The 25,243-nt window shown below is 51.6% G+C and overlaps 1 protein-coding gene and 1 non-coding gene across 7 annotated transcripts in view; one reads left to right on the top strand and one right to left on the bottom strand.

Moving 5' to 3' along the window:
- The window catches only part of CTIF (cap binding complex dependent translation initiation factor), a 323,017-nt gene that overhangs the window by 242,057 nt on the left and 55,717 nt on the right, over window positions 1-25,243 (bottom strand). For 4 of the 6 annotated variants that reach the window (XM_070361994.1, XM_070362000.1, XM_070361995.1 and 1 more), the window contains exon 2: window positions 4,723-4,924. In XM_070361994.1, coding sequence (XP_070218095.1) covers window positions 4,723-4,902 — 180 coding nt within the window. In that variant the 5' untranslated portion in view covers window positions 4,903-4,924. Of the gene's footprint in view, window positions 1-4,722; window positions 4,925-7,765; window positions 7,843-10,207; window positions 10,296-25,243 lie in introns of those variants that run through there. The other 2 variants (XM_070361998.1, XM_070361996.1) reach the window with 2 other exon arrangements.
- TRNAG-UCC (transfer RNA glycine (anticodon UCC)) lies at window positions 23,747-23,819 on the top strand. The gene has a single exon. It is a non-coding gene; the product is annotated as a tRNA-Gly (tRNA).

Genomic DNA, 25,243 nt, shown 5'->3' with positions numbered 1-25,243 from the left:
CTGGATTCTTTCTGAGACATCAAAACCCGAGCTTCACGAAGTCTTGACAAGTGTGTGATCTCAACTAAGAGTGTGGGTTCAAGTCCCAATCTGAGCTGCACTGTTTTGGTTTCAGAATTTCCCAGGGCCACTCCTGGTCCTGAGTGCCAGGAAAGCCACAAGTTCATCCTGGCCGTCTAAAAGCTGGAGGGTCTGGATCTGCTGCCCACCCAGATGGTGAGTCAGACAGCTGCACTTGGCTTTCCTCCAAACCAGGGGCCACATGTGGCTCCTCACTACTTGGGAGGGAGCCCTGGGCTTGAGGGTGGACAAGTACAAGAGATCAACGCGGGGCCTCAGACCCTGAGCAGAAGAGACCCTCCTGAACCTCCAGATACAGACAACACCCTGCTCCTCCAGAGTTTTTGAGCCTCTTATCACCTCTGAGCAGGTCCAGGTGGCTCAGCGGTGAAGAACCTGCCTGCTGGTGCAGGAGACCTAAGAGCCTCGCGGGCGCAGGAGGGCCTAGAGGAGCCATCCCACGTTGAAGGTCAGGAAGGGCAGTGGTGAGGAGATACCCCTCGTCCAAGGTAAGGAACAATGGCTGTGCTTCGCTGGAGCAGCCGTGAAGAGATACCCCACGTCCAAGGTAAGAGAAACCCAAGTAAGACGGTAGGTGTTGCAAGAGGGCATCAGAGGGCAAACACACTGAAACCATACTCACAGAAAACTAGTCAATCTAATCACACTAGGACCACAGCCTGTCTAACTCAATGAAACTAAGCCATGCCCGTGGGGCAACCCAAGGCGGGCGGGTCATGGTGGAGAGATCTGACAGAATGTGGTCCACTGGAGAAGGGAATGGCAAACCACTTCAGTATCCTTGCCTTGAGAACCCCATGAACAGTATGAAAAGGCAAAATGATAGGATACTGAAAGAGGAACTCCCCAGGTCAGTAGGTGCCCAATATGCTACTGGAGATCAGTAGAGAAATAACTCCAGAAAGAATGAAGGGATGGAGCCAAAGCAAAAACAATACTCAGCTGTGGATGTGACTGGTGATAGAAGCAAGGTCCGATGCTGTAAAGAGCAATATTGCATAGGAACCTGGAATGTCAGGTCCATGAATCAAGGCAAATTGAAAGTGGTCAAACAAGGGATGGCAAGAGTGAATGTCGACATTCTAAGAATCAGTGAACTGAAATGGACTGGAATGGGTGAATTTAACTCAGATGACCATTATATCTACTACTGCGGGCAGGAATCCCTCAGAAGAAATGGAGTGGCCATCATGGTCAACAAAAGAGTCTGTAATGCAGTACTTGGATGCAATCTCAAAAACGACAGAATGATCTCTGTTCGTTTCCAAGGCAAACCATTCAATATCACAGTAATCCAAGTCTATGCCCCAACCAGTAATGCTAAAGAAGCTGAAGTTGAACGGTTCTATGAAGACCTACAAGACCTTTTAGAACTAACACCCAAAAAAGATGTTCTTTTCATTATAGGGGACTGGAATGCAAAAGTAGGAAGTCAAGAAACACCTGGAGTAACAGGCAAATTTGGCCTTGTAATACAGAATGAAGCAGGGCAAAGACTGATAGAGTTTTGCCAAGAAAATGCTCTGGTCATAACAAACACCCTCTTCCAACAACACAAGAGAAGACTCTACACATGGACATCACCAGATGGTCAACACCGAAATCAGATTGATTATATTCTTTGCAGCCAAAGATGGAGAAGCTCTATACAGTCAGCAAAAACAAGACCAGGAGCTGACTGTGGCTCAGACCATGAACTCCTTATTGCCAAATTCAGACTTAAATTGAAGAAAGTAGGGAAAACCACTAGACCATTCAGGTATGACCTAAATCAAATCCCTTATGATTATATAGTGGAAGTGAGAAATAGATTTAAGGGCCTAGATCTGATAGATAGAGTGCCTGATGAACTATGGAATGAGGTTCGTGACATTGTACAGGAGACAGGGATCAAGACCATTCCCATAGAAAAGCAATGCAAAAAAGCAAAATGGCTGTCTGGGGAGGACTTACAAATAGCTGTGAAAAGAAGAGAAGTGAAAAGCAAAGGAGAAAAGGAAAGATATAAACATCTGAATGCAGAGTTCCAAAGAATAGCAAGAAGAGATAAGAAAGCCTTCTTCAGTGATCAATGCAAAGAAATAGAGGAAAACAACAGAATGGGAAAGACTAGGGATCTCTTCAAGAAAATCAGAGATACCAAAGGAACATTTCATGCAAAGATGAGCTCGATAAAGGACAGAAATGGTATGGACCTAACAGAAGCAGAAGATATTAAGAAGAGGTGGCAAGAATACAGAAGAACTGTACAAAAAAATCTTCACGACCCAGATAATCATGATGGTGTGATCACTCATCTAGAGCCAGACATCCTGGAATGTGAAGTCAAGTGGGCCTTAGAAAGCATCACTACGAACAAAGCTAGTGGAGGTGATGGAATTCCAGTTGAGCTATTCCAAATCCTGAAAGATGATGCTGTGAAAATGCTGCACTCAATATGCCAGCAAATTTAGAAAACTCAGCAGTGGCCACAGGACTGGAAAAGGTCAGTTTTCATTCCAATCCCAAAGAAAGGCAATGCCAAAGAATGCTCAAACTACCGCACAATTGCACTCACCTCACACACTAGTAAAGTAATGCTTAAAATTCTCCAAGCCAGGCTTCAGCAATATGTGAACCGTGAACTTCCTGATGTTCAAGCTGGTTTTAGAAAAGGCAGAGGAACCAGAGATCAAATTGCCAACATCTGCTGGATCATAGAAAAAGCAAGAGAGTTCCAGAAAAACATCTATTTCTGCTTTATTGACTATGCCAAAGCCTTTGACTGTGTGGATCACAATAAACTGTGGAAAATTCTGAAAGAGATGGGAATACCAGACCACCTGATCTGCCTCTTGAGAAATTTGTATGCAGGTCAGAAGCAACAGTTAGAACTGGACATGGAACAACAGACTGGTTCCAAATAGGAAAAGGAGTTCACAAGGCTGTATATTGTCACCCTGTTTATTTAACTTATATGCAGAGTACATCATGAGAAACGCTGGACTGGAAGAAACACAAGCTGGAATCAAGATTGCCGAGAAATATCAATAACTCAGATATGCAGATGACACCACCCTTATGGCAGAAAGTGAAGAGAAACTAAAAAGCCTCTTGATGAAAGTGAAAGAGGAGAGTGAAAAAGTTGGCTTAAAGCTCAACATTCAGAAAACTAAGATCATGGCATCCGGTCCCACCACACTCATGGGAACTAGATGGGGAAACTGTGGAAACAGTGTCAGACTTTATTTTTCTGGGCTCCAAAATCACTACAGATGGTGACAGCAGCCATGAAATTAAAAGACGCTTACTCCTTGGAAGGAAAGTGATGACCAACCTAGATAGCATATTCAAAAGTAGAGACATTACTTTGCCAACAAAGGTCCGTCTAGTCAAGGCTATGGTTTTTCCTGTGGTCATGTATAGATGTGAGAGTTGGACTGTGAAGAAGGCTGAGCGCCAAAGAATTGATGCTTTTGAACTGTGGTGTTGGAGAAGACTCTTGAGAGTCCCTTGGACTGCAAGGAGATCCAACCAGTCCATTCTGAAGGAGATCAGCCCTGGGATTTCTTTGGAAGGAATGATGCTAAAGCTGAAACTCCAGTACTTTGGCCACCTCATGCGAAGAGTTGACTCATTGGAAAAGACTCTGATGCTGGGAGGGATTGGGGGCAGGAGGAGAAGGGGACGACAGAGGATGAGGATGGCTGGATGGCATCACTGACTCAGTAGACGTGAGTCTGAGTGAACTCCAGGAGTTGGTGATGGATAGGGGGGCCTGGCGTGTTGCGAATCATGGGGTCACAAAGAGTCGGACACGACTGAGCGACTGATCTGATCTGATCTGATCACCTCTGAACTTCCAACATTCCTGAGATGGCAGGATCATCCTCATTCACCAGATAAGAAAGCCAAGCCTCAGAGAAGTTGAGGGGTCTGCTTGCCTGAGGTCACACAGGCAGCTAGAAGCAATATGGAACCAACTTTTGAACAATGATCTACTGAGGATTTATCATGCTCAGCAAAGACACACTTGACATGGTCGCTTCCGTTAATGGTTCACATTCTACTCTGGAGAAGTGGAAACTTCCAAATCTCAACCCACAGTCTTTCAGCAGAGTTCACCTTCCACCAGGGCTGCCACAGACTGGCCAGCAGCAGGGAAGCTCCAGAGCTTCAGACCTGAGATTCTGGTCTGAAGGCTTCATGTGCGTCACGAGGTCTGGCACACAGAGCCCTGGGTGAGGCCTGAGAGACACGATCTTTGGCTGCCAACAACTGCCTGTATTCGACATCAGAGGACCCATTCAGAAGTGACAGACTTTTGATGGTGTGCCTTTGGATGAGCTTCAATCATCAGATGTCTGCTAGAACATGAGCTTGTGGCTCATGGAGCAGGGAGCAGTGCCTTGCACACAGCAGGTGCTCAATAAACGAGGGTTCCATGAATTGTGAGTCTGCCAGGCCCAAGCTGCCCAGTGGGGTCAGAGGGGCCAGGAGTGCACAGCCGGGGGCTTCCTGCCTGGATCCCACACTCTGGTTAGGGGGCCATCCCCACCTTGGCAATCTAGGGCCGCACTTGACAGGGACGCTGCCTGGAGCCAGGGCCCCTTAGCACCCCTCTGAGCTTGCCGAGCCCCATGCCCTCCTGGGTGGTGTTACCTGGGAGACGTGGGACTGCGTCTTCTCGCTCTCGCCGTCACCCTCCGTCTTGTCGGCCAGCAGCCCCTGCACCTGGTACTCCAGCACGTAGCTGTCAATGAAGCGCTCCAGCTCCTCGATCTCCTGGGAGCGGCTGCTCCCGGCCTCGGAGGAGGCGGACGCTGCTGAAGAGTTCTCCATCCCTCCCACTCAGGGGCCTGGGCTGCGGGAGGCAGAGGACAGATGGGCTCGGTGAGACGACGCTGCTGGAGGCAGAGATGGGGACCCCACCTGAGAAGCCCTCCCCCTCCCGGAGGCACTCCCTCATCCATCCTGCCCTCTCCCAAGCTCTGGAGCAGTCAGTGGGGTGCCGGCTGGCCTTTATCGAGTGAAGAGGAAGCTGTGATTCCTCCTGGGGGGTCGGGAAGGAGACTCAGGCCCAGAGAAGTGCCAGTATTGTGCCTAATCGTCCAGCATTGTAACTGGAGCCATGCTGGGTGTCAGTTCATACCTAGACCTTACCACTCAGGAGAAAGTGGAAAATTGGACCCAGCCTACCACTTCCAGCCCCATTTCCCAACATGGAGTTAACAAAATCTATCATAAAGCAGAATAAGACTGACTGCAGGTGTCTATGTCCCTGACTCCAGCATTGAGACATACAGGGGGTCCCCAGACATAGACGGTTTAAAGGGCCTGCGCCTCCAAGGAATACCTCCTTCCAAAGACATGTTTTCTTTTTGGACACCAGACTATTCCTAAATTTGGTGAAGACGGTAGGCGATAACGTGATTCTGCGGCCCTGTTAATGATGTGTCCAGTAGGACACACGCTATACTCAGTCTCTAAGGACATGACTAGCTTTTAATGATACAATGTGTAAGGCCCAGCGGGTTGCCTGGGAGGGCATGGTTCAGCCTTGGACACTGCCTGGTCACCCTCCATAGAAGCATGACGCCCTCAGTAACAGCTCAGGCCCTCTCCCTGAGAAGCTTAACATAAAGTTTGACCAGTGTTCTATGGATATCTATTAAAGTCCACCAATAAAACTGCTGTCCCTAGGAGGAATTCCCTGGCAGTCCAGGGGTTAGGACTCTGCACTTTCACTGCATAGGACATAGGTTCCATCCCTGGTCAAGGAACTAAGATCCTATATGCCTTGAGGCATTGCTTAAAAAAAATAAAAAGCTGTCCGTCTCCAAGAGGACTGGTTAACCTAGCAGCTGCAGGGGCCCAGGCCTGCAGGGACACCTCCACTGTCCACTCTTGTCCTCAAAGCTCCCCACAGCCCACCTGGAAGTTGAGAAAGCTAGAACCATTCTTACCACTAGGTCCCTTCCTAGCAGGGACACCCCCCAACCCCTACTCCTGACAGGAAGGGGCTTTAAAGCTGGTCTGGCGTCCCTTCCACTGTCTGGAAATCAGTGCTTTCCAGGGGGAGCAGACTGAGCAGAAAAAGCAGAGATTGCACACGGCTTCACCATCAGAACTAGTACAAGGGTCCTCTACCAAATCACCAGCCTTAGACACACAAAGTGAAGTGAGTGAGGTCGCTCAACAAAGACCCAAGTAAATGCACGGGCTGAGACCACAAAGGGCTTTCGGAGCCTTGAACGTGTTGTGGATAATAAAGACAACTTCCTAGTATGTTTAGAGAACACTTGAATTTCAAAACCTTGGATTACTGAGAGCTTTTTTAGGACACAGTTATTCACCAACACTTAAGAGTTTGTTGAGTTTTCAATCGTAATGGATCCAAAACAGGACAAGAAGCGGCCCTAGGGGTTCCAGAAATGCTGCGAGACCGTGAATGCTGACTCCCCCAAACCCTCGACAGGCTCCCTGGAGGCTGCGCGGACCACGGGAAGGATGGTCACGCAAGTGGACACACGTTCTCCAGCTGATTTCCGGATTCAGGTTTTGGCTCTTGGCTGCTGCATGAGATCCAGCCTCCCTTGGACCCCAGACCAGCTACAGAGGGTAGGTGCTGGGCTTCTGAGCTCAGTAACCTCGGGGCTCGTGGGTGTGTCCACCTGCCCCAGAGGGAGGAGACTATGGTTTCAGGCTTGGGTGCTCTCTTCAGACTGGGGGAACCCAGGGATGGGGGCCTGGGTGGCGGTGAGTGTGCAGGCAGGCACTTTGCTCAGATTGAAATAAGTGTGCCTAGTGGTGCGAGGGCCACTTCCTCCACCTGCCACCCAAGGCCCAGAGTGCTCTTACGTCCTTCCTACCACCAACCCCACCGCTCAGACAGCTGCCTCCTGCCCCCTGGCCACTCTGCTTTTTGTCCTGAATGTAAGTCAAGTGTGGCAGGCTTCAGAACTCAAGAGAGCCCTGAGCATACACCTTCTCCCAGTTACTCAATCAAACATTAACCTAGGAACTCCTGGGAAAGGATTTTGTAAATGTAATTAAACTCCAAGTCAGCAGACCTGAAGACTCGGTATTCAGGAGGGCCTGACCCAATCACATGAGCCCCTTACATCTGGGGCTGGAGGGAGAGACAGAGTTGCTGGCCTGAAGGAGAAGGAATGTGTACAAGGTTCGTGGGCAGCCTTGAGAGGCTGAGAGCCATTCCTGGTCAATGACTGATCAGGAAAAGTGCTTCCGGCCTGCAACAGCAAGAAGTAAATTCAACAAGCCCTGAGTTTGGGGACAGGTTTTGTCTCCCAGAGCCTCCAGACCAGAACTCAGCCTGACCGACACCCTGATTTCAGCTTCCTGCTATACCGAGAGGGGCTTCTGACTTCCAGCCCTGTGAGATGATAAACAGGCATCATTCTAAGCCTTTAAGTTTGTGGCAATAAACCACTAACACGGGATCCTCTTTCTGCCTCTGTGCTTTTGCTCACACTGTGTCCCTCACCCAAAGTCACTTTCCCCTTCCTTCCACCTGCCCAGTCTCAGGGTCCTTATACTCACGAGGGGCTAGAACCTTAGAGGCCAGTGCCAACTAGCCCAATCCCTGGCTTTAACAGCAGTGAGTGGGCAAAGGATTCACCCAGTCTCAGTCTAGGGGTATGAATATGGCAACCCCTATTAATAACAGGAGCTGCTAATGTACCTGCACGAGTAGCCTGGAACAGCACCCTCCTCAGCACTCCATCCAAGGCCTTCATCCACTTACCCCTCAGTGTAACTCTATGCAATCGATACAAAAAGAGAAAACTAGGGTTCAGAGAGGTTAAGTAACTTGCCCAAGATCACACAGCGGAGCTCCAGTCGACCTGCACCTCACTGCCTCTTTTTTTATTAGAATATAATTGCTTTACAACATTGCGTTAGTTTCTACTGTACAACAAAGTGAATCAGGTATGCGTGCGTGCTAAGTTGTGTCCAACTCTGCAAGACCCCATGGACTGGTGTAGCCCGCCAGGCTCCTCTGTCCATGGGATTCTCCAGGCAAGAATACTGGAGTGGGTTGCCATGTCCTTTTCCTGGGGATAGTCCTCACCCAGGGATCAAACCTGCACCTCTTACATCTCCTACACTGGCAGGAGGGGCGGGTCCTTTACCACTAGTGCCACCTGGGAAGCCCAGCTCAGGTACATGCATACGTACATCCCCGCCCTTCTGGACTTCCTCTCACTGCCCCCCGCCCAGCCCCCGCCATCCCATCCATCTAGGTCATCACAGGGCATGGAGCTGAGCTTCCTGGGCTTTACCATCCCACCTCCTGGCAGCCTGCTCAGGCCCTCAGGAAATCTCCCACTCCTTTTACCACCGTCCTTCCAAAGCCCAGTGAATTCTTCAGTGCTGTGTGTGTGTGTGTGTCCTAACCTCCACTGGTCTGCAGGCTCGAGAGGGCTGGGCCCCGTGCCTCACTCACGCACGGCCCTGGGCAGGCGGCCGGCCTCAGCAGGATGGGGTGATAAGGTCAGTGCCCAGAGAAGGCTGAAAAGGAGCTGCCTGCAGAAAAGGCCAATGTCTAAGGCCCCGCCCATGATTCCTCGAAGAACTTCAGATCTTATCACGGGCTTCTGGCTCCTGTCTCAGGAGCGGGCAGAGGGCTGGGCTCTGTAGGAACTAGACAGGAGTGTTTCCAGGAGGACCGAGTGCCCGGCCCGGCCTACACAGCAGGCTCAGCCCTGCCCTGCTGGGCCTTCCCATGGGCCTGTCACGGGGCCACACCATCGTCCCGGGAGGGAGGCGGGGGGCAGAAATCACCCCCTCCTGGCTCACTGACGAAAGGGGGGACTTGAGACACATTCCCACCCTGGAGAATCCTGGTGCCCAGAGGGAAAAGGAGCAGCCCCCACACTGGTCGCTGGTCTTGGAGACGCCCTCCTACTCCAGTCACTGCGGCCCAGGCAGGGTCTCCCGCGCAGCCTGACTGCACGTCCCCTCGGCTGCCCAGGGCTCCTCGGACACATGCCAACAGCCCCTGCAGGAGCCCCGCTGGCCCCTGCACCTCGGAGCGGGAGGAGCTGACAGCCGCCGTGGCAGCCCTGGATGGGGACAAACCCCCTCTCTCGGTCTCTCAGATAACAGCTGAGGCACCTTCTCCGTGGTCCCGCAGGGTGACCCAGGGCACGGAGCCCAGAGGCCCAGTAGTGACCAGTCTGTGACGCCCCTTTGCCGACCCCCTCCTCCCGTGTCTCTCCCCCCAGGGAGACCCATTCCTGGGGCATCACTTGGGTTGGGCTCATTTGTCTGTTCTACAATGAACCCCAACCAGGGTGCAGGTCCCTCCTTCAGAAGAAAAGCCCCGAGCTTTCTCTCTTTACCAGAGAAGAGGGAGGTGGAAGACAGGAGACTGGGCCTACATCATCCATCTCCTAGGCCATTAGCCAGGCACTCACTCCCTCACTTTCAACAAAGGTAAAGTATCTATAATTCAAAACATACCACTGAAGCCATTTTCAAGCATACAATTCAGTGGCATTAAGTACATGCATCAAGCTATGGTTTTTCCAGTGGTCATGTACGGATGTGAGAGTTGGACTATAAAGAAAGCTGAGTGCCGAAGAATTGATGCTTTTGAACTGTGGTGTTGGAGAAGGCTCTCGAGAGTCCCTTGGACTGCAAGGAGATCCAACCAGTCCATCCTAAAGGAAATCAGTCCTAGGTGTTCACTGGAAGGACTGATGCTGAAGCTCAAACTCCAACACTTTGGCCACCTGATGCGAAGAACTGACTCATTGGACAAGACCCTGATGCTGGGAAAGATTGAAGGCAGGAGGAGAAGGGGATGACAAGAGGATGAGATGGTTGGATGGCCTCACCGACTCGATGGACATGAGTTTGAGCAAGCTGCAGGAGTTGGTGATGGACAGGGATGCCTGGCATGCTGCAGTCCATGGGGTCGCAAAGAGTCAGACATGACTGAGCAACTGAATTGAACTGAAGTACATTCACAGTATTACGTAAGCACCATCACTATCTATTTCCAGAAAATTGTCATCATCCCAACAGAAACCTGGTGCCCATTAAACAGCCCTCCATCCCCTGACACAGCCCCTGGCAACTGCTCTACTTTCTCTCTGAACTTGGCTCCTCTGCATACCTCATTTAGGTGGTGTCATACAACATCCGTCCTTTTGTGACTGGCTTATTTCACCTCTGATGTTTTCAAGACTCATTCATGTTGTAAAATGTGTCGGAATTTCACACCTTTTTGTGGATGAATAAGACACTGTGTTACAATAACAGACTTATGTATGGACCACATTTTGTTTATCCATTCACTCATCAATGGACACTCAGGCTGTTCTCACCTTTGGCTATTGTGATTAATGCTGCTACGAACATGGGTGTACAAGTACCTGTTTGAGTTCCTGTTTGTAATTCTCTGGGGTAAAAGCCTAGAAGGACCTCTCTGCTTTTAACGTAAAAACAGTGAGGAGGCCCAGAGTGAACTCCAGGCTGGTGGAGACCAGGGAAATAAAGAGATACTTCTCTCCAGGACTTGTTCTGCTCCCTTCCGGCTAGTGCTCTGGGGTCTCCTCCTGGCTCTGCTTCTCATTCACAGCAAGATCAGGATATGTGCTCAGTCACTCCAGTTGTGTCCAATTCTTTGCGACCCAGTGGACTGTAGCCCACCAGGCTCTTCTGTCCATGGGGTTCTCCCTGCAAGAATACTGGAGTGGGTTGCCATGCCCTACTCCAGGGTATCTTCCCAATCCAGGGATCGAACCCGTGTCTCCTGCACTGGCAGGTGGGTTCTTCACCACCACCACCACCTGGGAAGCATGGATCAGGGTGGGAAATCCCTTCTTCACCACTAACACCCACCTGGGAGGCATGGATCAGAGTGGGGAATCCCCAAACAGCTAGGCTGCTGGGTAAGCTGAGAGCCAGCAAGAAGAGCTTCCGTTTTAATGATTAGTGAAAAGTGGAAAGGGGGCTGGGCCCAGAGGAAGAAGAAAAAGAGGAGAGGCTGGACGAGGAGAAGAAACACCTCTTGTAGCTGCAGCCATCCAAGATATGGCCTGTGGGGCTGCAGCCAGATCTCAGGAACATGCCCTTCTGCCTTTGGGGCTCCCCTCCTCGCGCCGCCGTGCCCCCCAGCCCCTGCCAGGTGATGGATGCCCAGGAACAAAAAGGCAGGCAGCAGGCGTGGGGAAAGTGCTGAGGCCGCACTTTGCTGTAAAGGGCAGGCAGCCCCAGAGCCTGCAGGCAGGAGGCGGGGCCCGGGTGGGCACAGCTGCAGGAGGGGCACAGAGGGGCTGAGGCCATGGGGCACTGTGGTTCCTTGGGAAACCAGCGTCAGCAAAGGCACTTCTGCTGACACCGCGGGCTCAGGCTGAGGTCAGGAATCTCGCTCCCCCCACCCTCGGGGCCTGCCTGCCTCTCAACCTTCGCAGGGGCTCACAGAGCTACATCAAGGACGCCTCTACAGGAGAAGGCAGGGCCCAGAGAGGAAAAGCTGGAACCATCCCAGCCTTCTCAGCATCCTTTCGCATCGGCCCTGTGACAAATGGCATTAGCAGCTGTAAATGTAGCCAATCCCTTTAAGAACAGCCAGGCATTAAAGGAATTACCTCCTCCCCAACCCCAGGACCAGTTCAGTGACCTGCCAACCAGATGACAGCCTCTGCTTAGCGGCCTGCCAGCTCTTCTCAGGGGGCACCCAACAATTCCGGGCCCTGGAAAGGGCAGCCCTGTGCCCCTCACCCTCCAGCGGACCCTTTCGCCTCAGGCCTTCAGCACACAGCTCGGCCAGGACTTTCTCAGAGAGGAAGCCCAGGGCTCATTTCCCGGCTTTCGGCTCCACAAAGGGTCTGGCCTCCTGGTCCACAGGCCCCGCTACAGGGAGTGGGCTAGTGACCCCGGGGGGACTCACAGGTCAGTCCCCGCAAACCCAGCAGGACAGCAACTCTGCAGACGGATAACAGGCCCCTCTGAGCTGTGGTGGGCGGCAGGGCCCAGCCAGTCAGCACCACTCCCCCACTGTTGAATGAATCGCATCCACCCACTGCTTCTCCACCACCCCTTTCCCAAGCTGCTGGGCCTCAGTCCCCCATCCGGACCCCCTCCAGCGGGTGCTCCTGGTGACCCCGCTCCACACCAAGGCCTGCCCTTCTCCCTTCCTGCCTTCACACAAAGCTGACAACTGGCACCTACACACAGAGCCTGTAGCCCCCAGAGCAGGGCCAGGCCAGGCCGCCCCGCTGGGAGTGTGGGAGGAGAGAGGCCAGCTGCCAGGGGAGGAGGGCGCCCAGAGCCCTCCCCGAGGAAACCACGGGCACCCCCTTCACCATGTCCTGCTGCCAAGCCACCCCTCCAAGTCCAGCCCAAGTCCCACCTCCTGCACAGACAGGACTCAGGAAGAATGCCTTCCCTTCCCCTCAAGCTGCAGCCCTCATGCTTAGCCACTGGTGCCAGTGCTGGCCCGGGACTCTGGGCCTGCTAGTGTTCACCACAGAAAAGCAGGGGGCTTCGGGAGAGGCCTCTGTGCACAGGAGCCTCAGACCCTCAACCACCGGAAGTGGAGAAGTTCAGAAACACCAGGAGGAGCTGGAGGCTACCTCAGATATCAGCATCGCTTACCGTCGCAGAAGTGAGGACACCCGGTGTCCCCCACATGATACCAGTGTAACCCTCTGTCACTCAAACATCAGACAGGTCTTAGCTAGGGCGGTGTTTTTCTAACTGCAGGTCTCCGTGGCTTTTGTGGACTGCAAAATAAACTGAAAAAAATCCAGGAGACACAGGTTCGATCCCTGGCTGGGGAAGATCCCCTGGAGGAGGGCATGGCAACCCACTCCAGTATTCTTGCCTGGACAATCCCATGGACAGAGGAGCCTGGTGGGCTACAGTCCATGGGATCACAAAGAGTCAGTCATGACTGAGCACACACAAGACAAAATCATGATCTCAGCATTAAAATGGTAGAATGCAGTTGAAAATTCCAGTGAGTAACACACATTAAAAGTGGAACTATTGTTTCATGGAAATTTTGTCTCATCTAAATATATCACGGAAATATATTTTTATTTCTGTGATGCGTGGTCAAAAGAGTTTATGAAAAGTGGCCCAGAGCAGCGCTTCCCAAACTTGCACGTATGCAGTGATCACAGGCAATTTTGTTAAAATGCAGATTTGGATTCAGTGGACCCCAGGTGGGGCCCGAGAGGCTGCATGTCTCACCAGCTCCCAGCTGGTGATGTTGCTGCTGGTCAGAGGACCATGCTTTGCATAGCCAAGATCTAGAAAAACCTGTCACATCCTTTCTATCCACTCTTCAGCTATTCCATCCTGGCTGGAAGATGGGTAGATTCTCCATCCTGACTCTCTGGCCAGCTGGCCAGCTCCCAGGGTAAGGGGCAGTTTCTCTCATGGCTGACTTAGGGTCAGGCAGGACCTCAATAGGCTGAATGAGTGTTTATCTGTGGGCCCTAGGACCGCCTACTTCCACCCTGGGATCTCAGCATCAGGAACACATAACAGCACTCGCTTAGAGTCCAACAGGGCCAGACATACTCATCTGCTGTCACCAAGTTGGAGGGGCTCCTGAAATCTAAGCCATGTGACCTCAACAGATCTTAGGAGAATTCAGCGGTCCAGCCGCTGCTCTATCTCTGGATGCTCCTGCTGTCCTTTATCGTGTAGATGAGGACACTGGAGCCCAGAGAAGGGGAGGACCTGCTTGGAGCCATTCAGATGCCTAAGGGATAGAGCCTGGCCTGTAATGCAGGTCCCCAAGCCCCTGAGAGTCTCCCATCCCCAGAAACCCCCTCCTGAGCTGAGTCACCTCTCCCTTCCCCCTGTGACTGCCAACGTCTTTGGACCCCAAGAGCAGTTCTGGGTCACAGTCATTAACATCAGCCAGTTACTCCTAAATAACAGACGATGCCCAAGTCATTGCACCATTTTCACACCCTCACTCCACACAGGGCCCTGAGCCAAGCTCTGTGGATCTTTCAGAGCTTCCATGGAGAGACCACAGGACCTGGGCCTCACTGCTCTCTCCCCAGAGCAGCCTCCGGATAACTGAGAAGCTGGACTGGTTTTGCCAGTTGGGGTACACATCACCACGAGCCTGGAAGGCAGGAGGGATGCTGCGAACCCTTCTCTCCCCAGCATGCTCACCACAGCAGCACCAGGAGAGGCATCTGAGAAGGGAGTCGGGGGGAGATAGAACAGATGCACCCATCGCGGTCCATGCACAGGACACCCCATCACATTCCAGTCTCTCAACTGGGATTTCCTCTGGAGGAAAAAGGGGCTTCCCAGGTGGTGCAGTGGTAAAGAATCCGCTTGCCAATGCAGGAGACGCAAGAGATTCAGGTTCAATCCCTGGGTTGAGAAGATCCCCTAGAGGAGGGCATGGCAACCCACTCCAGTATTCTTGCCTGGAAAATCCCATAGGCAGAGAAGCCTGGCGGGCTATAGTCCATGGGGTCGCAAAGAGTCGGACATGACTGAGCGACTGAGAATGCACACTGGAGGAAAAATAGACACTCTCCAACCCTGCGGAGGCCTCCATACCAGCAGAGGAGCCCAGACCAACTAGGAGGAGGGCATCCAGGATGGACTCGGGATGCGCAGCCCCTGCTCTGTCCCTGGACGGCCCTGCTGTCCAGGTCTGCCCTCCCCTCCAGCCTCCGGGGCCAACAGGAGCCTCCACGGGGCTCCAGGCACTGACTCCACACCTGTTCCCTCGGCCAAGCACAGGCTGCCTCCGGACACCTTCTCATCCTCCCCTGTGCTGTTACCCAACTCTTATCCTGCTCTTGAATTTTTTATGGGGTTTTATCTTGTCCTGACAAGACTTCACGGTCCTTGGAGGCCCTGCTTCTTCCTGTATTTCTCACCATCCCAAGCCCAGGACGGCAGACTGGCCTACGGCTCCCCAGACCTCTCATGTCCAGCCTGGGGCACTCCTTCCCCAAGAGTGGGGTTCCCCAGCTCCTTTGCCCACTGCTGCTGGGCCCAGGCTCCCCTCCAGCCCCCTTCCCAGCTCTTAGAACGGTGCAGCCAAGGATGCTTGGGGGTGGGGAGGGGCGGGGGGAACCTGTCCCATCCCCCATCCCTACAGCTGCCAGAGTCACCTGGTCCCAGAACCAAGACTGCAACCTCTTCCCACCACATTCTAGACCTTTCTTAAGGCAACTCACCTCCACAGGTAATGAGCACCTGTATGCTGTATGCTGTGCCCCACAGGTTTGAGGAAGCACGGAAGTCACAGGCCCCAGGGTCACTGGTCAGCCAAGCCCCACACCTGGCGGGAGTCAGGTACCTTCTTCCCTGCCCCCTCCCCCTAAGACAGAGGAACATCACAGTTCCGGGTTCCAACGCTGGCTAAACCAAGCTCTGTAACCTTGGGTAGCCTGTTTCCGCATCTTTAAAGTTGACTGGTGATAAATGTACCATCTCGGTAAAGTGTTGGGAGGATGAAGTGAGAAGGAACTCATGAGAAGTTGAGAGTGTGGGTCCCACCCCCAGCCTTCAAAAGCTTCCGAGTTGACGGACAAAGAGTGGAAACTTGGAGCACACCCGGGCGGGAGCCCCATGGTGCCCTGCTCTGAGCTCGGCGCCACACCTGGGAGAGCAGCCCAGGTGAAGGCCTCAGAGCTCCTCCGGGCCTCGTGGCCCAGTGCCAATCTCAGGCGACACCCTCTCCACTGCCTCGTTCCGGGCATTCAGGGTCCCCAGCATTCTGCTCCCTGGTAACACCCTCTCCACTGCCTCGCTCGGGGCATCCAGGGTCCCCACCATCCTGCTCCCTCTTGGCCAGGGCTTCGCAAGCCAGCCCAGCTGGAGCAGTGACAAGCCTGGCTGAGAGGCTGGTGGGGGGTTTCAGGAGCTGGAGCAGGCTCCACACAGCCTGTCCCTGGGGGTGGGAGGGCAGGGGGCTGTGACCCCTGGGCCAGTCTCACCACTGAGGAGGACAGCTGGCTCCCTCCGAGACCAGCATCCCTTCCCTCTGCCCTCCTCACCCTACAGGCCGCTCAGTCAAGCCCACCTCCTGATGCCACCCTGACCACCCCAGCCCACAGAGTCCCCCTGAACACCCACAGCAGCTGCCCACTGGGCCTTTCAGCCTCTGTCCCCGCCACCTTGGATGACCAACTCTTCCCACACAGGCACGTAACCACAAAGCAGAGGCCGCAAAGGCTCATTCGGGTCATGCCATTTCGTCTGTCCAGTATTTTTAAAATATTCAAGCCAATTTTACAAACCAGAAGATGTCACGGTAAAATCCCCATTTCTGATTTTCTTCAAAGACCGGGAGATCCACCAATACTGGCCCACCTCCCCACGCTGGAAGCATGACCAAAGCGAGGCTGAGTTCTTCAGATAGGGCAGGCAATGGCCAGTTCTCCACTGACCCCAACGCTCCCTAAAGTCTCCCCACGGCCCACAGCTATCACTCTCATGAGGCTCCACTCACTCACACGTTACCTGCCTGGTCCTCGCTAACATCCAAGTTTGAGACCCTCCTGCAAGAAAGTAATGAGAAGTGTCCCTAAGAACCTGGCAATCAAGAACAAGGATTGTCCCCTGGGAGCTACAATGGGAAATCAATACACAACAGTCCAAAATAGAAACATGCAGAGTCACTGCCAAGGGGGAGAAAAGAAGGTTTCCAGATCAGCAGGACGCCACCCTAACCTGGTTGAAGACAAGCCACAGAGTTATTACAGGAAGACTGTGTCACTCTGCAATGATTGAGCTGCACTGGAAACAGAAAACTGTCAACCACAGAAGGCAGTGTACCCCCAAAGTCTGTTCAGGGAAAGAGGTGCACCTCCTGGGTGTCTTGAGGGGGTCCAGGTAAATGGACAGGGTTGTCCCACTGTTCCCTGTAAAGCCCCCACCGCACTCCAGCTCAGCCCTAACGCGGTCTCAGGGGCTGCCTCCTTCCTCGGCTGAACTACAAGCTCTTGGAGGCCGAGGACATGCCTGCTCCTTTCCCTGTGACCTGGGAGCCAGACCTGAGCCCACTGCAGACATTCAGTTAATCACTGAGTATTTGATATGAAATTAAAAGACGCTTACTACTTGGAAGGAAAGTTATGACCAACCTAGATAGCATATTCAAAAGCAGAGATATTACTTTGACAACAAAGGTCCGTCTAGTCAAGGCTATGGTTTTTCCTGTGGTCATGTATGGATGTGAGAGTTGGACTGTGAAGAAGGCTGAGCGCCAAAGAATTGATGCTTTTGAACTGTGGTGTTGGAGAAGACTCTTGAGAGTCCCTTGGACTGCAAGGAGATCCAACCAGTCCATTCTGAAGGAGACCAGCCCTGGGATTTCTTTGGAAGGAATGATGCTAAAGCTGAAACTCCAGTACTTTGGCCACCTCATGTGAAGAGTTGACTCACTGGAAAAGACTCTGATGCTGGGAGGGATTGGGGGCAGGAGGAGAAGGGGACGACAGAGGATGAGATGGCTGGATGGCATCACTTGACTCCATGGACATGAGTCTGGGTGAACTCCGGGAGTTGGTGATGGACAGGGAGGCCTGGCGTGCTGCAATTCATGGGGTCACAAAGAGTTGGACATGACTGAGCGACTGATCTGATCTGATCTGATCTGATTTGATATGAACTGGAGCATATAGAAGGCTGAGTGCTGAAGAATTGATGCCTTTGAACTAAGGCGCTGGAAAAAACTCTTGAGAGTCCCTTGGACAGCAAGGAGATTAAACCAGTCAATCCTAAAGGAAATCAGCCCTGAATATGCATTGGAAGGAACCATGCTGAAGCTGAAGCTCCCATACTTTGGCCACCTGATGTGAAGAGCTGACTCACTGGAAAAGACCCTGATGCTGGGAAAGATTAAAGGCAGGAGGAGAAGGGGCGACAGATGGTTGGATGGCATCACTGACTCAATGGACATGAGTGTGATCAAACTCTGGCAGAGACAGGGAAGCCTGGTGTGCTGCAGTCCACGGGGTTGCAAAGAGTCGGGCATGACTGAATTACTAGACAACAACAATTTGGGGCTTCCCTGGTGGTTCAGTGGTTAAAAAAAAAAAATCCGCCTGCCAATGCAAGAGACATGGGTTCGATCCCTGGTCTCGGAATATCCCACATGCCTCGGAGCAACTAAGCCCGTGCATCACAACTACTGAGCCTGTGCTCTAGAGCCAGGGAGCTGCAACTACGGAAGCCCGTGCCCCCTGGAGCCCGTGATCCACAAGCCAAAGCAATGAGAAGCCCTTGCATCGCAACTGGAGAGCAGCCCCCACTCACAACTAGAGAAAAGCCCTCACAGCAACGAAGACCCAGCACAACCACAAAGAAGTAAACACAGGGTTAAACAACAACACCTTGATGATGAATTCTCAGCAATCAGAAAATGGATGACAAGTAACTGAGGTTCTGTCCCTTTGGTAATCAGCAGGCAGGTAGCAGCTGGCTGCCAGTGGGCAGAGATGGGGGGGCGCATGTTAGCAGTGAAATTAGCTAGCACGGCAGGCTGGGGGAAGACCCCTCTTTGGCTGACTAGCCTGCATGTATCACACACGATACTGGAAGCCCACTGGACAGCAACCACAGGAATCTAAAACTTGACTCAGTGCCTGGGCGCTTATTATTCTCCCTGCATCCGCCAGGAACTGCGGGCAGAACTGAACAGCACGAGCCCAGGAGTGTAAAAACCACAGAAAATGGAAGCCCAGACCCCCTGATTCCAGGCCCTGAGCCAGCACACCCGTGTTGCCCGTCTTTGGTGGAGGACCCCAAGAGGGGTGCTCCTACTCAGGGCCAGCTGCACTTGACCTTCACTGAAGGAGGAAAGCAAGCCATTAATATCATATTCCCCACAGACTGTACGCCCCATAGATTCCAAACTATTTCCCTCTAATATCATACTTACTTTTCAAATTAAACTATACACGGTTCCCTTGACACACAAAAGAAAACAACTAGTATTTACTGAGCATTTACTATGTGCCAAACTCTGTGTTAAATGCTTGTCATATATTTTACGTTAATCCTCAAGACACTCCTATAATGTAGGCACATTTTTGGTCCCATTGTACAAATCAGGAAACCGAGGCAGAGAGGAGTTGCCCAAGGTCATCTGTTAGGAGGTGAGCTGAGTCAGGTGTTGAGCCCAAATGGCTCCAAGATACAGTATGCTGAAGAAATAGAAGTGAGGAGCCCAGAGCCCCACCCACTCAACAAGCCAATCCTGGCCCAACATCGCCCATGAGCTGCTGGGCCCCATGGTCACTCCTGAAGCGGGCCCTGGAGCTGCTCCGGGTTAAGGATTTGTGCCTTTCACAGGATAGCAGAGTAAGCTGCCATCGGATATGAATGACTGAATCAGATCTTAAATTATCTGCCGAGCTTGGGCTGGGGCCCTGGGCCTCCTGCCCTTGGGTCTGCGCAGTCCAGCACCACCCTGGCAGACGTCTCTGTCACCGCACGTACGAGGGAGACAGGTGTGCGTCGCCACTTCGCTCTTACACACGGGGACCCTGGAACAATGTGCACATGGCTTCCCAACAGGAAGGACCACAACCCAGTCATCCTGACTCTAGCCCTGGGGGTTTCCCCAGGAGCAGCAGCTCAGGGTCCCACCACCTTGTGGCATGAGCCAATAAATCACCGACCGTTCCCACCAGTTTGTGTTGTGATGGGGTAGAAACTGAAGGATGAAGGGGAAAGGGACTGGCTGGAAGGGATGAAAGCCCTATGTGCTACAGAGCCTTCTCCAGGACAGAAGGGATGGGAAAGCCAAGTTCTGCAGACCACAGGCCTCTGCTGGCTACGGCTGTTACCTTGTAGAGCACAGAACCCAGTTACCAAGTTCTCGGCAATGACGGCCAAGCCAGAGATGAGAGCTACTGGCCATGGCCACATTGCAGGCTCAGGTATGAGACTTCTCCTGGGGCTGGTTTTTCCCAAGTGTTTCTCTCTGGGACAGGCTAAGGCCATGTGTTTAGGAAAACAGGCAGCCAGAAAACATGAGTCCAGATCACTCCCATTGGGCACCCATGGGAGTATGCGGTCTTGTGGACCTTCTAGAGTATCATTTGGTCTCTCCCATCATTGTACTTTCAGGGCAGGGTAGGAGTTCACAGAACTTGGGTGGGAGGACTATGGACTGGCTGATCCCGGACTTCTGTGACCTAGGAGCTCTCCCCGGGGGCTAATTTAAGGCAGTGGCAGGAAGGACTCCCAGAGGCAGCCAGATGCCTTTCAGTGGGGAGAGAGAACTCGCCTCGTGGCAGATCTTGATGGCTGCTCTTATTAGGCTATCACAGTCACTGGGCTCTATCTCCCATTATCCCTGTGGTTAGTTCCCCTCGCTAGAGTGGGAGCAGCAGATAGCCTCTTTAGGGGTGCCCAGCAGGAGCAGTCTGGAGCCAGTTACAGCCTCAGGGAGCAGACTGAATGGCTAACTGGCAGATAATTAACTGAGAGATTCCCCACAGCCCTCTGCAAGCTCTGCTGAGAAGGGGAGAGGAGGATATACAAAGCCAAAAGGGGCCTCTGTTGTCTCCAAGTCATTGGATGTCACTCCAGAATCCTGGGAGCTGAGATGCAGAATGGTCTTTGTACATTGAATCAAGTGTGAGCGATGAGGATGTGGAGAAATTAGAAGGCTCGTACACTGATGATGGGAATGAAAAAGGATGTAACTGCTTTGGACAACAGTCTGGTAGCTCCTCAAAAGATTACACATATAGTTAATATATGATCCAACAATTCTGGTGTGTGTCTGTATACACATAATGCGTGCTAAGTTGCTTCAGTTGTGTCTGACTTTTGCGACCCTAAGGACTATAGCCTGCCAGGCTCCTCTGTCAAGCTCTATGAAAATCTAGAAGACCTAAAACTAACATCAAAAATAGATGTCCTTTTCATCATGGGGAATTGGAATGCAAACGTAGGAAGTCAAGAGATACCTGGAGTAATAGGCAAGTTTGGCCTTGGAGGACAAAATGAAGCAGGGCAAAGGCTAACAGAGTTTTGTCAAGAGAACACACTGATCATAGCAAACACCCATTTCCAGCAGCACAGGAAACAACTCTACACATGGACATCACCAGACGGTCAATACCGAAATCAGACTGATAATACTCTTTGCAACCAAAGACAGAGATGCTCTAAACAGGCCCAGAGGAGCATCATTAACACATGGGAGGAATGTTATTCTTTGGTCATTTGTTCCAAATGACCAAAAAATGCAAATAAAACTACTAGATATAAAAACAGGAGAAAACTTGGAAGGCAAATTCCAAGACCCACCGTTATTTTACAAGACACAAAGAAAAGAAAAACCGCTGCCAATTAAACTATGACATAATGCCTTAGTGACAGTCCTGAGTGCAAACAAATTGGTCACATGAGCTCTGAGGAGGTTTCATCTCTTCTGAGGGATTGGAGAATTTCTCCTGCCTTTGGTGGCATGCAGGAGACTGACAATTCCTGTTGCTTTAAAAGAAAGTATGAAATCGCAGCCTTTCCTCCAACACATACTTGCTTTTCTAATATCAAATCAAGGCCCCACTACTGCTTCCATGTCCCTCTGTGGACACAATAACATTTGGTATCAATAATAAATTACAGTGAGATCTTTTGGAAGACATTTTGAGTGACAATTCACATAACAGGTGGATGACCAACAACACACCTAATTCAACTGAGGTCAGACAGTCTGATCGGCAGGACCACATTCACAGCTGCTCAGGAAAGGACAGCTACGCCATGTGACACAGCGGCTCTGCCATGTGGCTAATAGCCAGTGGTAATGAGATGCACCCTTGTTCCAGAGATACTAACAGGTGGGGGGAAAGCATGGCTCCCAGAAGCAATGAAGAGGGCAAGCCAATCCCTCATATTACAGATCAGGAAATGCAGGCACAGAGCTGTGACGTGACACATCCCAAACCATGCAGTCATGACTAAAACCCCTATTAGCTGAGATTTGTGCCAATGTTGTTTCCTTTCTACTCCCTCAGGCTACCTCCAGGAGACTGCTATCTCTAAGCTTCTCTTATGTTTTCTTGCTTAAAAAAAAAAAAACAAAAAACTCAGGCTTTTAGAGCATATACAACAATAAGATGAACGTATCAGTACAAATAGTCTCAGTCCTACAAGCCCATGAAGATGGGCTCATTCCAAAGCCATCTAAGGGACCACTTTAAACATGTATGTAGGCAAAGAAGGACCATTAGTTTATAGCTGTCAGGAGACTGCACTTCCACTCCCCACAGGGGATCCCCAGGCTGCCACCCAACAATATTGTGCCATGTTTATGAATGAGGCTGGCCAGGTGTTTTCTTTGAGTTACATGCTCTCCCTGTGGGTGGGGGTCCAGGGGAGACAGCCTCCCCATCAGATTGCCTGTGAAGAGTCTGGAAACACCCTTGCTGAGCCTGATGTTAGAAATCCCCGTGTCTGTTGCATGCAGATAGAATATCGGGAGTTCAGGAAACTGCTAAATTGACTCTCAGTATCTAAACATGCTGTTTGCATCCTGACAGCATATCTGTCTTTACAGGACACTGGATCAAGATGGGGAAAAACACGTTTTTATTTTGTGAGCCTGGGGTTGCAGAGCTGGCCCCTTGACATGAACACAGATTAACACAGTCAAGTCCTCTTTGCTTCAACAAAAAAGTTCTTTTTCTTTTCCTGTAGCTGGATAAAAGAAAGAGCCTAAAGTCTTCAAGGTGAGGACAGATCCAGTTAATCGGAACTCAGATACACTTCCATGAGTAGAAGACAGAAGCCTGAAAACCGAACCAGAAACAGGCCTGCCCAACGTGGATGAGGATAGTGGCCTGTGTTAACAGCCAGTCTGCATGGTGGCGAGCAAGGAGAGCACAGCTCAGATTTCAGCAAGGGTCACGGTCTCACCAGGGACACCAGTGCAAGATGGAATTAATGAGAGGCGAGCTGCACTGGGACTGATGTAACAGGAGGCCACTCAGGGCTGGAAGACTGGGGAAAAAAGAAAGAACTAGCTATGGTGCAAAAGGTAGCCAAGAATTTATCTAGCATCCAGCACTGTCAACAGAGAAAAAAGCAACCAACATTCCAGTCTATTTGTAGTGCAAGCCAGGAACACAGCTGGGGACGCTGAGCTGTCAGAGCTCCAAAGGAATAGCCCTTCCGCTCACCCCCTGCCCTTTATTCTGGCTCTGCCCTTGACTCAACGCACCACAAACACCTGCCACTTCCTCAGCGCATGCCAGGCGCCCTGCTAGACGCTGGGTACCAGGTGAGACGTGGCCTCTGCCCTGAGGATCCCCCGGGGTGGCAGGCAGAAGATGGGGCATGGTTGGAATTCCCACTCAGGAGCCTCAAAGACATGAGTACAAAGGGACACTCGGGAGTCCGCCCAGGGCTACTGGGTAGACAGACACACCGCACGACCCCCAAAGAGGTCCTGAATCCTCGGTGACTCAGTCTCCCCAAGGGATAAACCCCAGCTTGACGGGTCAGTTGAGAGGATTATGTAAAAATATGTAAACTGAGCACAGTTTCAGTCAAACAGTAGGCCATCAATACATGATGCATATACTTGGTGTGCTTATCTCAAACATGCATTAGACGCTCCATAAACACTGCCGCTTAATAATTTGCCTGGTGAATAATAACAAATATTCTTAACAAACAATTAATCATTTGTTCCCTGGTGGTCTAGTCGCTAGGACTCTGTGCTTCCAATGCAGGGGGCCCGGGTTCAATCCCTGGCCGGGGAATTAGATTCCACATATACACAGAAATAGCACGCCCCAGCTAAGAAGATCCTGTGTGCTGCAACTGAGACCCGGTGCGGCCAAATAAGTAAATAAATTTTTTTAAAATAGCAGTAATAACTTGTCTGGGTGACCACTTAATAGTATATACAATTATTGAATCATTACGCTGTACACTTGAAACTATTAATAATATAACGCTCTATGTCAATTATTCCTCAATTAAAACAAACCAAACCAAACCAAAATAATTTGTCTGGGAAAGAAGGTCAGAGATCACCTTCCTTGAGTGACCTTGGAGGAGGATGGGAGGTCTGCTGGTGGGGGAGGGCACAGGGACTGCGTCACCAAGGCACCAGCAAGCCTGTGTGCTGTCCCGTGAGGCCCTGATCCCCTCCAGGGCCAGGGCACATCACTGTCTCCACTACTGAGGGCCTGGGTTCAATCCCTGGTCAGGGAACTAAGATCCCATAAGCCATGCAGTGTAACCATATATATATACATATATATATATATATAATATATATATATGAAAGTAAAGTGAATTTGTTGGTCACTCAGTCACTTCCAACTCTTTGTGACCCCATGGACTATAGCCCGCCAGGTTCCTCTGTCCATGGGGATTATCCAGACAAGAATACTGGAGTGCATAGCCATTCCCTTCTCCAAGGGATCTTCCCAACCCAGAGATTGAATCCGGGTCTCCTGCACTACAGGCAGATTCTTTACCATCTGAGTCACCAGGGAAGACCCCACAAATATATGTGTGTGTGTGTGTGTGTGTGTGTGTGTAAGTAAATAACAAAATAAGATTTGGGCATTTTTATAAGCAAGAAACAACAAACTTTGGTTTAAGAGAAAAAAAAAAGTTGGCTGTGGGGTCCCTCTGGCCTGTTGATCACTGGGTTAGAACGCTGGCTGGGAGGAACCTCGGCTGTCCCAGCCCAGGGCAGCTGGTCACTCGGAGGGTAACCCCGGCTAGGAGGCACCTGCCACACGGAACGCCAGGCCAGCAGAGCCTTCTGCTCACAGCCCTCCTGCAGGGACACCGCCTCGTGTGCAAGGCCTTCCCACGTCCATGAGCTGTCTGGCACAGAGGTCATTTTCTACGCTGGCAATGCGCGAGGGCCCCTGCTGAGTGGATGGCATGGTTTCCACCTGTCACCCTGTGCGTCACCGCTTAATCTAGAAACCTGCTGACCTCTTGCGGAGCCCAGAGGTGGGAAATGGGAGCAACGCTGGGGTTGCCCCCCACCCCAGCACAGCCCGTCCCTGGGAAGAAGGCTGGGGGTGGGAGGTGAGGACCAAGAAATAACCCCCATAAAGCCCTTGTAACTCATGCTGAACGCGTCGATACAGTCAGTAAATGCCAGTGCTGTCATTACCGGTGCCACCTTCCTCGTTCCTGCTCTGGGTGTTGCTATAGC

This window comes from Bos mutus, chromosome 24 (genome assembly GCF_027580195.1).
Source record: "Bos mutus isolate GX-2022 chromosome 24, NWIPB_WYAK_1.1, whole genome shotgun sequence".
NCBI lineage: Eukaryota > Metazoa > Chordata > Mammalia > Artiodactyla > Bovidae > Bos > Bos mutus.
The sequence above is the reverse complement of the archived record's forward strand: the minus strand, read 5'-3'. Positions and strand labels throughout refer to the sequence as shown.